This window comes from Fusarium pseudograminearum, chromosome 2 (genome assembly GCF_000303195.2).
Source record: "Fusarium pseudograminearum CS3096 chromosome 2, whole genome shotgun sequence".
Classification (NCBI taxonomy): Eukaryota; Fungi; Ascomycota; class Sordariomycetes; order Hypocreales; family Nectriaceae; genus Fusarium; species Fusarium pseudograminearum.
The window spans coordinates 6,639,537-6,653,886 of NC_031952.1; the positions used below are offsets into that span (position 1 = coordinate 6,639,537).

General features: G+C 49.6%; 7 protein-coding genes across 7 annotated transcripts; 4 read left to right on the forward strand and 3 right to left on the reverse strand.

The window, feature by feature from the left end:
- Positions 1–796: 796 nt before the first annotated feature.
- Positions 797–1,783, reverse strand: FPSE_05278 (uncharacterized protein; the record flags this gene model as incomplete). Its single annotated transcript, XM_009258396.1, has 2 exons — positions 797–1,360; positions 1,409–1,783. 2 exons carry the CDS (start codon positions 1,781–1,783, stop codon positions 797–799), a joined length of 939 nt encoding a protein of 312 aa, XP_009256671.1.
- A 1,443-nt stretch (positions 1,784–3,226) lies between these two features.
- Positions 3,227–3,846, reverse strand: FPSE_05277 (uncharacterized protein; the record flags this gene model as incomplete). The annotated part of the gene is made up of 3 exons (XM_009258395.1): positions 3,227–3,449; positions 3,498–3,712; positions 3,766–3,846. 3 exons carry the CDS (start codon positions 3,844–3,846, stop codon positions 3,227–3,229), a joined length of 519 nt encoding a protein of 172 aa, XP_009256670.1.
- Positions 3,847–4,316: 470 nt separating this feature from the next.
- On the forward strand, positions 4,317–4,660 carry FPSE_05276 (uncharacterized protein; the record flags this gene model as incomplete). The annotated part of the gene is made up of 2 exons (XM_009258394.1): positions 4,317–4,388; positions 4,436–4,660. The coding sequence occupies 2 exons, from the start codon at positions 4,317–4,319 to the stop codon at positions 4,658–4,660; spliced, it is 297 nt and encodes a 98-aa protein (XP_009256669.1).
- Positions 4,661–5,155: 495 nt separating this feature from the next.
- Positions 5,156–6,401, forward strand: FPSE_05275 (uncharacterized protein; the record flags this gene model as incomplete). Its single annotated transcript, XM_009258393.1, has 6 exons — positions 5,156–5,221; positions 5,271–5,489; positions 5,542–5,851; positions 5,900–6,018; positions 6,070–6,247; positions 6,298–6,401. 6 exons carry the CDS (start codon positions 5,156–5,158, stop codon positions 6,399–6,401), a joined length of 996 nt encoding a protein of 331 aa, XP_009256668.1.
- Positions 6,402–7,872: 1,471 nt separating this feature from the next.
- FPSE_05274 (uncharacterized protein) lies at positions 7,873–8,754 on the forward strand (the record flags this gene model as incomplete). The annotated part of the gene is made up of 1 exon (XM_009258392.1): positions 7,873–8,754. The coding sequence occupies one exon, from the start codon at positions 7,873–7,875 to the stop codon at positions 8,752–8,754; it is 882 nt and encodes a 293-aa protein (XP_009256667.1).
- A 1,202-nt stretch (positions 8,755–9,956) lies between these two features.
- On the reverse strand, positions 9,957–10,648 carry FPSE_05273 (uncharacterized protein; the record flags this gene model as incomplete). Its single annotated transcript, XM_009258391.1, has 2 exons — positions 9,957–10,477; positions 10,570–10,648. 2 exons carry the CDS (start codon positions 10,646–10,648, stop codon positions 9,957–9,959), a joined length of 600 nt encoding a protein of 199 aa, XP_009256666.1.
- A 1,361-nt stretch (positions 10,649–12,009) lies between these two features.
- FPSE_05272 (uncharacterized protein) lies at positions 12,010–14,289 on the forward strand (the record flags this gene model as incomplete). Its single annotated transcript, XM_009258390.1, has 1 exon — positions 12,010–14,289. One exon carries the CDS (start codon positions 12,010–12,012, stop codon positions 14,287–14,289), a length of 2,280 nt encoding a protein of 759 aa, XP_009256665.1.
- Positions 14,290–14,350: the final 61 nt, after the last annotated feature.

Below are 14,350 nucleotides of genomic sequence, written 5' to 3' on the forward strand. Positions count from 1 at the left end.
ATGGTGTAGGGTAATGTGATGACGAAATACTTCTACTGATACACTCACCACACAATCGGATCTTCGTTTATGGTTTCTTAATATTATTGTAATGTAGATAATAGATCTGATTGAGGAGTTTTCAGGTCTATCAGTATACTGGAGACGTGGTGGGCTAAATCCACAGATCGATAGCCCTGAAAAACGATCAGCTATCTTAGGTAGGGTTTCAAGCTTTAAGTCCTATAACCATGGTATAGCCTGGCTTTAGAAAACAATGCTAATATAATCATTTACAAGTCTACCCAGAAGAAGCACTTCTCCCCATAATAATGACCAAATCGCTTGTATCAAGATAAGTTGATTTGCCGAAACAACAACTCGAGCGTGCTATTTTTTGCGATCTGCAACAGCACAATTATCATGAGTTTTCGCTGACAATTCGTTGTGCTGGACTGGGTTGACTGCCCCCAGTCTCTTCAATTCATGTACGTGCACATATAAAACTCCTCGATTATAAGTAGGTATCTAATACATATAAATTGAAATGGTCTTCTATCTCTTGTCACTTTCTCCTTGTGTTTAGAAGAGAATATGTTACAGTAAGTACTGCACTATTCTTGTTATTTAGCCAATAGCTTCGAACTATTTGAGGGTATCTGAGTTCATGAGGCATAGCGATTCCAACTGATCAGACACTGCAACGCCTCGTATCGGAATCATGAGTTGGGGGGCGTGGAATAAATGACCTTGAAACGCCAGATCGAACGAAGTCGAGTGAGCTTCTCATTTCTTCATCACCTTGCATCCCCGTTCTTTAAGCATATCGCTCTGCTGCGGGTTGAGGTTGAGTCGTAGTCGCTGCCTCCTTGCTATTTCCAGGAGCGTTCTGTGGTGGTGTCCAGGTCTGCATGGGAAAGCCCTGTCCCTGAGGAGCTGCGTAGTACTGAGGCATCTGCTGGAAACCCTGTGTTCCGGGTCCCCAGTAAGGAGGACCACCCCATACCACGACGGGCTTCCTCAAAGCAGCGTTTCGCTTTTGTGTATCGATACAGGCACCGACGAAGAGAACGAACTGCCAGAGCCAGAGAAGACAGGTGAAGACTGACAGTGCGACAAAAAGCGATTGCTTGCTGGCAACGCCTTCGCTGCTCGTACAAACATATCGCCTCTCTTTACGGTTGTATTCGCAATCCTCATCAAGGTAGTCGAAGGAGGTGTAGTAAGCGCTGAAAGTGCTCTCCAGACCACCAACGATAGCGGCACCGAGCCAGATGAACAGATGAATAGCGACGTGGGCGCCAGGATGAATGCCAGCCTTCCACTTACGTCCAAATCGAGTGAGGAGTTCTGCGATATCCCAGATTATAGCCATGACAAACTTGTCGAGGTTAGTACATATACGTCAAAATAGAGATTAGAGTCATACCAGAGGGCAAGCGCCGACCGCCACCAAGCCGAGGGTCTCAACGTTCTTCAAAGCACCCGTGAGAGCCAGACCAACAATGCATGTAGCAATGTCGATACCGTGAAGCGCCAACTTGGTGATCATCCAACCCTTGGTCTCTTGGACTCGAGGAGGGGTCCATTGTGGTGGAATAGGTGGCTGCTGCTGCTGCTGTTGTGGGTAGGGCGCAAAGGCAGGACCATAGCTTCGAGGATCCTGCTGGAATCCGGCCTGTTGCTGCTGCGATTGTTGTTGCTGGTCGAACGTCTGGGCAGGATGTTGAGCATTCGGAGGGAAAGCAGGGTTAGGTGATGTTGGCGGCGCGTTGTCCGTTTGAGAAGAGGCTTCGGGTGCCATCTCGAGATGTATTTGTTTACTTAATTTCGTTTAGAGAGAGATCGAATTATTTCTGATGTGAGGAATTTATCACTCGTTGATGTGTGTCGTCGTTACCACCCTTCCCTTGGGTGTAGAAACCTCACACGACGCGAGGTAATTGTCGTATAAGCAAGCGAGCGGATTGTTTTTTGCTTTGTATAGTTGTATAGTACAAAATAAATGAAAAAGAGACAAAGCGAAAAAGAATACAACAGAAAGGTAGTAAGTACAAATGAGCGAACGAATGACTGGGTGACGGAAGAACCAAATAGGAAATAGGAAAAAGAGGTCCTTTGCACAATACGACGGGTAGTAAAAGAAACTTATAGTTACTAATAAGCTAGTTGCTCGCCTACTCGCTTTACTAAAAGCCAAGCGATGAAACCCCCCAGGCAGGCGACATTGATCAAAAGCAACCGACGACATGACATTGCTTGACCCTTGCAGGGGCTGAAAACAGTGTTAGTCCCTGCGTTTCATTGGTCTCATGGACGCGGTAGCGTGATGGATGGAGTATTTAATCCCGGAGTGTTGATCTAAGGGGTACACGAGACACGCCTAAGCGCTGTTTGCATGAGGCAAAGCAGCTTTTCTAGTCAATCGAGAACTTGCCCAGCCTGGGCTGCACCTTGTCCTAACAGTGTCGCAAGTTGTTTCTCATACAAAGGCCCAAATGCCGTACAGCCATGATCCTGGTGGTTGTTGGTTTGGCAGGTGTTGCATCCCTTTTCTTAAAAAGGAGCTGAGATATGAAACATGGATCGACTCAAGAACTCGCGAAAGGCTGCAAAGCCACTGCCGGAGATAAAGACCAACCAAATTCCTTCTGGAATAGAACTCGCTAAAGAGAAGTAAAAGACCTTGAAAATTTCCATTAATCCTTGGCGGCCGCCGTTGAGATTCCTTTGTGACGACGATACCTTTAGCCCCTTTTGGTATCGATCCATATGCCGCTGAGATTAGTCCAGGGGGACGTGAAAGGGAAATCGCCGAGTTGCAAGAAACCGATTTCATAGGGCTACAGCCTAAACGCCATTGATCTCAGCCAACCAAGAATGACTCATGTGTTTCAACCAACACAAGTTCTGGTAGCGCTCTCACTAGACCTCTCAGGTTGCCACTCAGCTACTACTCTGGGCTCGACGCCTAATAAGACTGGTAGAGGCTGCCAAGCCGGCGACCGGCCTACCGATATTGTTGTCACTTCGTCTCTGCCGGCTTGGCACCACAATTTATCACGCTTTGATCCTTCATCTCTGTCCTGGCCGGAAATCACAAACACGTGCTTTTGCAGCAATCCTTGCAACGGGTATCAATCGACACTGACGACACTGGGTGACGCTTCGCTTTCGTACAAAATATTCGAATGTTGTCCGCCATATATATACCCCATGAAATTCTCCATCTTTCGTGTCAAACGTTCTATTCTCGCTGCAGAACGACCAAAAGACCCATGATACCCAGCATCACCGTCTTCAACCAAGGGTACTCTGACAAGAGAATTGTCACGTAGCCGACAAACGGGATGTAGCCGACAACACTGCCAATAATGTCCTTGCGCACCAAATAGTCCTGGTTCTTAGCGTAGAGCTCCGTATCGTCAGAGAGGTTGTTGTCGCCCTTTGTGAGAAGCTGTGCCTTGTCGCTGCGTGCCGTTAGCCATTATATCATTTGTTGTGTATTGGAAACGTACCCCTTTCCAAACTTGCGTACAACTCGGTGCACAATGGGAATGTCCTTGTCCTTGACGTTATAAACCACTACTTCGCCCACATCGGTCTCGGCCATCAGGTTTCGGTTCCATAGGAAGAGAAGGTCGCCTCGTTGAAAGGCAGGCTCCATTGAGCCAGAGAGAACGACAACGATCGGTGACGGTGAATCGCTGATAACGGAGAGACCCTTCCACATCTGCGACGACGTTAGCATGCGTCCCATGCATCAGAGAGGACACGGGTTTGTACCATAAAGGCCGTGGACAGGATGAGCGCGAAGTTCATGACCTGCGCAGCAGCCTGCCGCGGGTTTCCAAGACTTGACAGCATCGTGACTGGTGTATAGCAATGGCGTGACTTGGAGCGATAATGTTGGAGAGCTTGATAATTCCACGATGCAGCTGATGGAGGATTCGCGCTGAGGACATGTGGCTCATGGGAGCTCGACAAGCTCGGGCCACCTGTAGTCGAGACAGCTGGGGCGTTGAGGCGGCAGCTGTGGCGGTGCTTGAATAAAGTATACCCATATTTCTAGGGACCTTGTCGCTATAAATGGCCTAACGCGGAGGGTGTCACGTTCGAAGAAGGTGATGTCATGACTGTATGCGAAGCATGAGATCGATGTCATCGGCGTTGTAGGCGAGTAGGGAGGTTGGTATTTAAAATGGTTGTTTGGGGACTCTGCTTTCTATTCTGACATTCCCTCAAGCACTTCCTTTTACAAGATCATCTTGAACTCCTACAGCAAAAGCACCTTACACTGTACAACCTCAACCACTTACACCAACCAAACATCCACAATGGCCGACAACAACAACCAGCAGCCCGGTCTTATCGGCAGCCACGCCCAATACGTCAAGGGTGCCGCAGAGGTATGTATCCTTCCATGTTGCCCAATGCTCTTTCTTACAAATCCCAGGCCACCATTGGTGCCATCACTGGCTCTCAGCCCTGGCAGGCTTCAGGCGAGCAGGACAAGGCCGCTGGTCTTGCCGACATGAAGAAGGCTGGCGAACTTCGAGCGCAAAGCGACCCCAACAACCAGAACGGATATGGAAAGGCCGAGGAGCTTGCTGGCAAGCTTACCGGTTGTCAGGGAATGGAGCGCGAGGGTCACGAAAGCGCTGCCCAGAAGAAGGAATAAATGGTCTCTTTAGCGTTGAACGATTGATGTCTGTACGATATATATACCTCGGCAACGAGATCACTTCGATGACTCTGTCGATAATACCAAAATTTTCATAACCCTTAGTAGCCTGTGCTTTAGTCGCGGCAGTGAAACCAATGCTCCTACTCCTGCTCCTTCCCTTCACAGCATCTCTTGGGTAACTGCCTCACATGAATCACAGTGGGAAGGGGCGCCTTCCGTGTTTCCAACCCAGCGCGACTTCTTCAATCATGCCATTAAATTGAAATAGCCTTCGCAGACTTAACACCCGGAGTGTTTTGCTTCTCCATCCTCCATCGTCACGCATCTTTGCTGTCTTGATCAGCATCACCTCTTCGATCCCTTACCACCTACGCATTTTTGGCTCCATCAGGCATCTTAACTCCAACATTCCCTTTTCTACAGTTAATCATCCGCATTGTTTTTGCCATCACCCTACCGCTCCCCGAAGTTCAGCTTTGATCCTTCGCGATGGACTCAGCTCCCCTTCTTCAGAATGCTGATGGCCTTCCCAGCCCCAATGTCATGCAGGACCATGTAAGTCCCAAGCACCTCTACGAGATCTCTGTATCTAACTCATGCAAAGCCTGCTTTCCTCCGAGCATGTCACTCTCCATGGTCGTGTATACCCCAGAACGTCCTCGTCATCTTGCGAGGCCTGGTGTTGACGTTTCTCATCGCTGTGGGCATTCTCATTCTGAACTTCGAGCTCCATGAGCATAGCGAGTACTCCAAGTGGCGTATAATCTTCGATTTCGCCAATATCAGCTTCTTCTTCATCTTTCTGTACCATCTTCAGACCTTTGTAAGTTGCAGGCGGGCTTTTGTCCTGTCCAAGTGGCTAACTGACCGTCTAGTCCTGGACTTTCACTCATCTGTACTACCCCCACCACCATGATCGACACATGGGCGGAGTGGAGGGACTGCTCATCAGATGCATGTCGCTTCCCAAGCACATGGGTAATCTCCGAAAGCAGTTTCACTTCACCTTGTTCTACACCATCTCTGTCGTTTTCGCATTCGCCAATTCGACGATCTACTTCTTCATCAGCCGTCAGCAGAAGGGTGAGGGTTGCTGTGGCGAGCCTCAGCCAGAGCTTCGCCGTCCCAACAGTACCGCCATACCTATATGGGCTGGATACGCCGAGGAGCACCCTGAGCCTCCATGTAAGAGAACTCTTTCGTGACGCAGGTCTATCTCTAACCACGATACAGTCACGGACATTTTTGGTGAGGGATGGTTCCGAGCCTTCATAATCCTGTCCTTGTATGCGTTTGGAACATTGATCATGGTGATCGAGATCCTGTGTCTCAATAGCATCCGACGTCCATACGTAAGTTGTTGTTTAGCGGCACAGGTTTTTTGCTGACAATCCATACTGCAGGCCGTTGGACTCCACCTGATTGGCATCCTCTTCTTTGCTACCGCCTACTTAGGTTGGGCTGCCTTTGGCCGACTGGTCACTGACTATTTTCCCTTCTTCTGGCTCGACAAGAAGCAGGTTGGTTCAGATGAAGCGATCACCCTCTACTCGATCGGCTTTGTGCTATTGATGCCTATCAGTAAGTTGGCACCACGCCCAGAAGACATACGAGACTAACGAGCGCAATAGTGTATATCCTCATGCAGGGCTTCGTCGCTTCCCGAGAGAGCTTTACACGATCGAAGAACGAGGCTCGAGCCATCGCTGCTGCACAAGCGGCCCTCGACTCTTGAAGGGGAAGCAATTGGGAGTGGTAATTGGTATAGAGTGTCCTCTAATTATGGGTTGTTCAATTTGAGACACCAACTGGAAGCGTCTCGATTGATTTGAAAGAGATTATTGAAGGTAGACTGATACACGACTGGGGCAGGGTTTTGGTATATTTTATCTGTTAGCAACCTCTTTAAACCTGAAATTGACCTAACTTCACGACAATATGATTGTACAGATGACTGGTCCATTCGCAACGGTGTATGTTTTTATTTGCCCGTCATATTTTACATTTGAACGTTTTAAGTTCCAAGCCATGACCCTGCTTGGCCGTTAAGTAGATCAAGTGTCTCGGGTGAAATTGCGTGCCAGATGCACCTTAGATATTGCGGCGTCGTGAAGCAGCGTGCGACAGGGACTTGTCGACACCATCCTGATGCAACCCGACCAGCCCCCGTTGTAAAAAGTTCACCAATCACATTTCAGGATCTGCTAGTACAGATGGGACGGCTCGGTAGCGTCTTCACAGAGCCTGACGATTGGGTACCGGACGAATGAGTTGGTGAGGTACAACGACAGGGCATTTAACCGAGTAACATTGTACTGTTTATGCTTGAGAGGGGTTGGAGTGGCTACAACAGAGTGGAATCGATTGACGTAGATGTAAGACGAGCCTTGTTTACTTGGGACCGTGCAAATGACGAGTACCAACATGGGCAGAGAAAGAAAAAACCAAGGACAGAAACTAGAGATGACGGTGAGCTGTTGGGCGTTAATACTGAGAAGCACGGTGCAGCTGGATCCAACTCCAAGCTCAAGAATTGTAGGGCATTTACAAGTACAAGGTACATATGGTGAAGATGACTCCCAGCTGCAAAGCCAGCAAGCCAACAAGCCTGATATAACAACGCCCGTATCTGTTCAATGCAACGCAACAGTATCAGGCACAAAAGCGACTAGGGCCTTGAACAGATCATCAAGCCTATCAAATTGCAAATCATTCAGGTCGCAAAGGCTGCACGTCGCAAAAGCTGCACGTCGCGCTGGCTGCCTCTGGACCCCGCGGCGTTTAGACCCTATTAGGGCCTCCATTATGAATGGCTGGTGATGACATCTGCATGGAAATAAATACAGCTCTCTCCCCCAGACCCCGATCTCCTTCTCTCTTCCTCCCCCCCCCCCACTCACAATCAAAAAAGGGTCGCAAAGATTCACTTGGAGGATATCGTCTTGTCTTGTCTCGTCTTGAAAGAAGGACATATTTCTCTAGGTACCCGGGCCCATTTCGTCAATCTTTTCTGTTGTGCGTCACACTCTTTTTTTTCCCTTTTTCTCTTTTGCTCTCTATCTCTACGCTCTTTTCGTCACTCTCTACTCAAGCCCACGATACCTAAGAAAGCCCGGAGTTGTTATTCTCCCCGTATTTCTCTCGTCGAAATCCCCGTCACGAGTCCATTCTTTATCTACCGATTTCCTCCGATAAAAACCGCAGCAATGTTCAAGCGCTCGTTCAGGTCGCAAGACCCCGGCCGTGTCGACAAGTCTGCGAGACATAAGAGATCGGGCTCCCACCGGGACCAAACGAAAATGTCGAAGCTGCAAAGATCGCTCAATGAGCAGGACTCAATTCCACAAAAGTCCGCGCCTATCCCCCCACCCGCGCCCGCGCCTGCTCCCTCGCCCATCGTCACCTTGACGGTCGGTCGAGATGGTCGGCTCTTTGCAGCACATGAGGAAGTGCTCCGCCAGTCGCCCTTCTTTGAGGCGGCCTGTCGCGGAAACAACTTCGAGAAACAGAGCAAAAGAATCTCCCTTCCCGACGAAGAACCCGAGGTGTTCTCGGCTGTCCTCGAATATCTCTACAAGGGTGACTACTACCCACGTCTGCTTCACAACAAGCAGCGCAACTCTTGGGAACTAGAGGACCAAGCCCGTACACCTCACACATCACCCAACCCCGAAACCGGAGGTGGCCGCGCAGACAACCCGTCTGAAGCCACTATCTATCTGTCGAGTCTCGACATGGCCATTCTCCGTGACACAGTTGTATACTGCGCCGCGGACCGATACGGCCTCGAGGAGCTCAAGCGTCTGGCCCTGCGCAAGCAGGGACTGCAATCCGGCATTGATGTCGGGACCATTATTCGATCAGCTCAGTACGCCTACGCCCACACCCCCGACTCAGACAGCCGTCTGCGCGCTCACTACCTCGCCCTGATCATCCGCTGCCGCAAGACCTTTAAGCGCAGCGGGACTATGCAGGCCGAGATGGAGGCGGGCGGCAGCAAGCTATTCTTCGACCTGTTTGTGGCTATGTGCAATCACCTCGACGACGTCATTGACGTGAGCAACGCTCGCACGCCAAAGACTGTCTAAGGCGATTCAAGCCAAGCTCAACACACATATATAACCCAACGAGCAGGCCTCCAGATGCCTCGTGTGTTTGATCATAGCTGGAGGACATGTACTAAAAGGAATACCGCCAAAGCCGCGAAAAAGAACGAAAACCACAAAAAAAAGTGATGCTTACAGGAACAGTTGGAATTCGGCGTTGCTTGTCATGCTCCATCATCAGATTGACGTCCTAAGGAGCTTTGTTTTATTACATGACTCCCCTTCTGCGAGGTTGGCCGACCGAGTTTTGATGATACACGAGCTGAGAGGGTATAATCCGACGCCTACGAAGTCCTTCACATCCTCTGCTCATTTATTGTGCGTTCTATTTGACCGCGAGTTTCCTGTTATTTGTCTTGTCATTTTACAACTCTGCTTTGATATCCACATACCCAACGACACTGGGACATTTCCTTTCCTCTACACTCTACTTTGGCGTTTTTGTCATGATCTAAAAAGACCAGGTTGTCTTTGGTTCAACACCATAGTTTTGGAAGGAGAGATTTGAGAAGAATTGGAATGCTTGGCTGCTTTTCCACACCCGCGAGCAAATGCCCCCGAAATTGGCAACGAGCTTGCATTTGTACCATCTTGGAATTTTTCTTTTCACGGAAAAAAGAAGAAAAAAAAGGATCTCGTCTGGTTTTGTTGGTTGTTTTTTTGGCTTCACGTTTTTGAAAGGTGTTTTCTTAGTTGAACAATGCTTAGAACGCGAAACGGATACAAAAACATCTCCTACTCTGGATTTTGCATTACGAAGGGGGTCTCGGGAACGAAAGGCTTTAATGACTTACCTTACCTTTATCACACACTGCGTGTGTGTCCTCGCCTTGATTAGTACTGAGAGTCACCCCTTTTTGCTTTTGGTTCGCATCTTAAGACTGATACCTCGAACCTTGTCCTCTTTTTTTGAGCTGCTTTCCATGCTTTTTTTTTTGTTTGCTGGAGGAGATGGGAATTTTTGGAGATCCTTCCTGCATGGTTTATTGGGAGCGGCGAGACGCCGATGAGAATGAAGTTACGATCTTGATGATTATTAACAACTTGGGATCGTTGAACGGTCCTCCCTGGCGCTTTGCACCGTCAGGGTCGAGGTAATGAGAAATTCGGCCACCTCACTTCATGTTCCTTGCATGTGATGTCTTTGTGTGTATTGTCAATACTTGCTTAACTTGTGAGTTTGTTTAAGCTGTAGGCTTCTCCCATTCGACGTCCAACTTGTCAAACGTAGCCTCAAGATCATCCTTGATGTTCTTATGAGGATCTGGCCTGGCGACAGCAGCTGAGACCTCGAGCTCCCAGCCCTCACCACCTTCGTCGCCGTACACCCAGTTTGTCTGTCTAAGCGGCGTCTTTTCGCCGTTCTCATCAACCCTGTAGACCCAGAGACAAACACCCAGGGCATCCTCGACCTTCATCGCCTTGATAGTGACGCTCTTTTCACCACTCTTGACACCAGCTTCATCGTTGGGTCCTACCGCCTCAACGCTCCAGTCGGCCCAAGAGTCGCATGTTACAGTTGAGTAGCGCGGGTGCTCATTGTACAGCTCAATGCCTGTCTTGATCCACTTTCGGGGGGCACCTGGCTTGGTGAAGGTGAGGAGAAGACAGGCTTGGTCGTACTGGTGGACGTAGGTTGTGCGGAAGGTGATTGTTGCTGAGATAAAGTGCTTCAGCGGAGCGATCGAGTGAGGACGGAAGGGGGCTAGATGAGTCAGTGTGAGGTCTCGTATGAGTGAAGACAGCGATGGCAAGGGAATGAATAGTGTGAGTGAGGGGGGCTGAGGGAGGACAGACCTGTGAAGACGTCTGTAGAAGGAGGCTGCTTCCAGATATCAGTTCCCGGCTGAGCCTTGACAGTAAAAGGAGTCTCCATTTTTAATTAGGTATCACAAAGAAGGACGGTGAGGATAAGATACTATTGTTGCATTATGAAGGACAAGCCGTTGTCTTTATAGTCTTGTGAAACGATGTCTTTCAAGACAATCGCGGGGCAGCACTGACGTAATTGGCCAAGCGCGAACTGCCGCAGCGGAGGTTCCGCCATGCCTGTCAACAGGCAGTTTGGCTATAGCTAAAATGGCAATTATGTAAATCGAATGACTTTTGTTTACGGTTAATTATGGAAATGCCATGGTCTTGACATGTAGTGGAGTCCAAGCTGTGAATCTGGAGACCGGGGACGGGCAAAAGCAATGGTGGGGGATGGGGATAGTTGAGTTGGATGTGTTGCTACATTTGGAACGGAGTTTGGTGTGTTGCCTGAAATGGTGGGAGAGGCAGCGTACAGCAGTGGAGGAGCAAGAGAGACGGCATTGATGCTGTAAAAATGAGGAAAAGAATGGACCTTTTTACAAGTCATGGGAGCATGCAAGCTTAGGACTCCAAGCTTCCAGGCAGGATGCACTGCAACATGACAAGTGGTTGCCAAATGAGTGATTGATCGCCAAATAGATTAGTAGGCAATAACACACACAGATATCACCAATAGAGAAGGATTGGAAGAACTGTGAAGAAACTATGTGTTCACAGAGCTACTCTAACCTATCATTCATCAAAATAAAGGGTTTATACCGCAGTGATCAATGTACCCATTGTGCTTCCCGTACCCTACGCCTCTGCCTCGGCAAGATTTATGGAACTTTAAAGCTTAAAGTTTAGGAGTCCAATCTTATCACGCGCGGTTAAATCACGGCACTCAGTCGTCACCGACCACTTCAATAAAATGTCGTCGTAAACTCATATCAAGCGTTTTTCTTTATTTTCTATGGGAAAAATCAACTTTTCAAAGAACAAAGATCATTTCAGAGAAGCAAATGGTGGGCGCAGAAAAACCGTGAAAAAGCTTCTCACTGGTATTCGAACCAACACTACCCCGACCTCTGACTCAAGCTACAGGGGCCTTGTCCACGGAGGTGAAAACTCTTCCCCACTCGACCAACACTCTCCCTCACCAAAAAACCACCCCGCTTCCCTCCTCACTCACGATTTTCTTTGGCAGTATCCTTCCAACCGCGCCTATTCTCACTGTCTCTTATCGCGATAATCTTTTTTATTTACTGGAATATTGAAGCTTGCGCTTCATTCAAAAGCGCTCGATATCGCGGTTTCGGCCTTGATAGATCGGCCGCCTTGACGGTCTAGGGGACGTTTGGAAGAAGGTATTTGCCAGCCAGCCAACTAACTGACTTATATTCCGGCTTTCAACTCACTTACACTGCTACAGAAGCCATCACAATGTCGTCGTTTCTTACACCACCAAAATCGGGCCCTTCTGGGCGGGCGCCCGTCAAACCGCGATTCGCAAAGCCCAACCCTGTTCGAGCTATGCGCGAACGAGAAGAACGACGAGCTGCTGCCGCCCATACACAATCAAATAACCTACGAGTCGCTGCTGTCAATCGAAATGCTGCACTCGCCAGACCGAACCGCCCTCAATGTCCGAACAAGGCCTGTCCGAAACCGAACGTCGTTGACGGCACATGTCAAACTTGTGGTCGCATTTCTGACGATAGCAATATCGTGGCAGAGGTCACTTTTGGAGAGTCATCTTCGGGTGCTGCTGTTGTACACGGTTCTTTCATCGGTGCCGACCAAGCGGGTGTTCGCAGCATGGGCCCTGCGTTCCGGAGGGTTGGTGGATCAGAGGATCGAGAGAAGAGCATTCGCGAAGCAAAGGGCTTGATGCAAGGTTACGCGCAACAACTTAATGTCAGCGACAGCCTGGTCACTGCAGGAACACAAGTTTTCAAGCTTGCTTCCAGCGCAAATTTTATTCAGGGCCGCACGTTAGCCAGTGTCGCGGCGGTTTGCCTGTATGCTGCATGTCGCGCCGAACCACCTTGCAAGGTCATGCTTATCGATCTGGCGGATTTGGTACAGCTCAACGTCTTCAAGCTGGGCCGAATCTTCAAGAAGCTCAACGAAGTGGTGCCAATTGGCAACGATGGTCTTATCCCAGTGTATCCCGAGGATCTCATCTGGCGGTTCGCAACAAAGATGGAGTTTCACCAAGACACGGCCAAGGTCGCCGAAGATGCCGTCCGTCTAGTCAAGCGAATGAGTCGAGATTGGATGGTCATGGGTCGCCGACCTTCAGGCATCTGCGGAGCCTGTTTGCTCATGGCAGCACGAATGCACAACTTCCGACGAACAGTGCGCGAGGTGGTGTACATCGTCAAAGTCACAAACCACACAATTCAGAACCGTTTACAAGAGTTCAAAGTCACCGAATCCAGTCGCATGTCTGTCGAAGACTTCTTGAAGCAAGACTTTTTGGAGAGCTCTCACGATCCACCGTCATTTTACAAGCAGACCGCCGAGTACAAAAAGCAGCTGGCTGTCAAGAACAAAAAGCGAAAGCGACCCTCGACGGATGAAGATGCGGAGGACAACGACGAGGATGATAACTTGGCCGACAGGATTGATCCGCGATTAATAGAAGGAGGCGCCGACCTTTCCAAAGCTCCAGTTTACGAGTACCGCCGTGACGACGATGGCTTCATCATTCCGCCCCTGCCGTCCAAAATCGCCAAAGACCCATCTCTCGTCAACAGACTGAATGAGAATTCACAGGACGAGGAGAACGACGACGAGGAAGAGGATGAGAATCACGTGGTCCGACTCGATAGCTTGGTCGAAGAATTTGGGGATGCCTTGGAAGAAGAGATGGCAGAGGACGGAGCCCAAGACGCCCGTGCTCGCAAAGGCGATAAGCCCCAACTGCCCATCAACGAGGAATGGGAGCAAGATGAACAAGAATTGGAGGGCGTTATTGAAGAGATCTTCAACGATCCATTGACTTATGAGCATGCTATGGCCTACACGACTGCCGAGCAGCGAGCACGAATACACACAGTCTGGGCTCTACAGCAACGCCCTCAGAAGGAAGTCTCCATGTCAGCGGATGTTACAGAAGACGAATTTGCCGACGACCCCGAGGTCAACAATTGCCTATTATCGCCCGAAGAGGCCCAAATCAAGGAGATGATCTGGGTGAACCAGAACAAGGAGTGGCTACGGAAGCATCAAGAAAAGGTATTCCGGAAGAAGGTCGAAGCCGAGCGGCCAAAGCAGACACGAAAGCGACGAAAGCGCGCCCGAATGGGAGAAGGACAGACCAGCCCGGCCAGCTCAGCCGCCGAAGCAGCCGTCAACGTTGCCAAAGACCGCGCCTGGTCAAAGAGGATTAATTACGATGCCATCCGTAACATCTTTGACCTACCCAACATTGATGGGCCTGGATCAGAAGCTACGAGCCGAAAGACGAGCGCGGCGGGGAGCACTCGAGGCGTCGACGACATCGCCGAGGTGCCCGAGGAAAGCGTCGCAGGAGAGGAGGCCGAGGCACCACAAGAGGATGAAGAGGAAGATTACGAGGAGGAGTACGATGAAACGCAGAACTATAATGATGGAGAGGAATTCGGCGGCGGAAATGAAGAGTTTGGTGGTGGCGGCGAGTACGACGAAGATGATCCAGAGATGGATGCAGAGTACGGGCTAGAGGAATATGCCTAAAGACAAGGCGATTGATACCCAAATTAGACAATAGGATTTTTTTTTAGTAACGGGTTCTCTC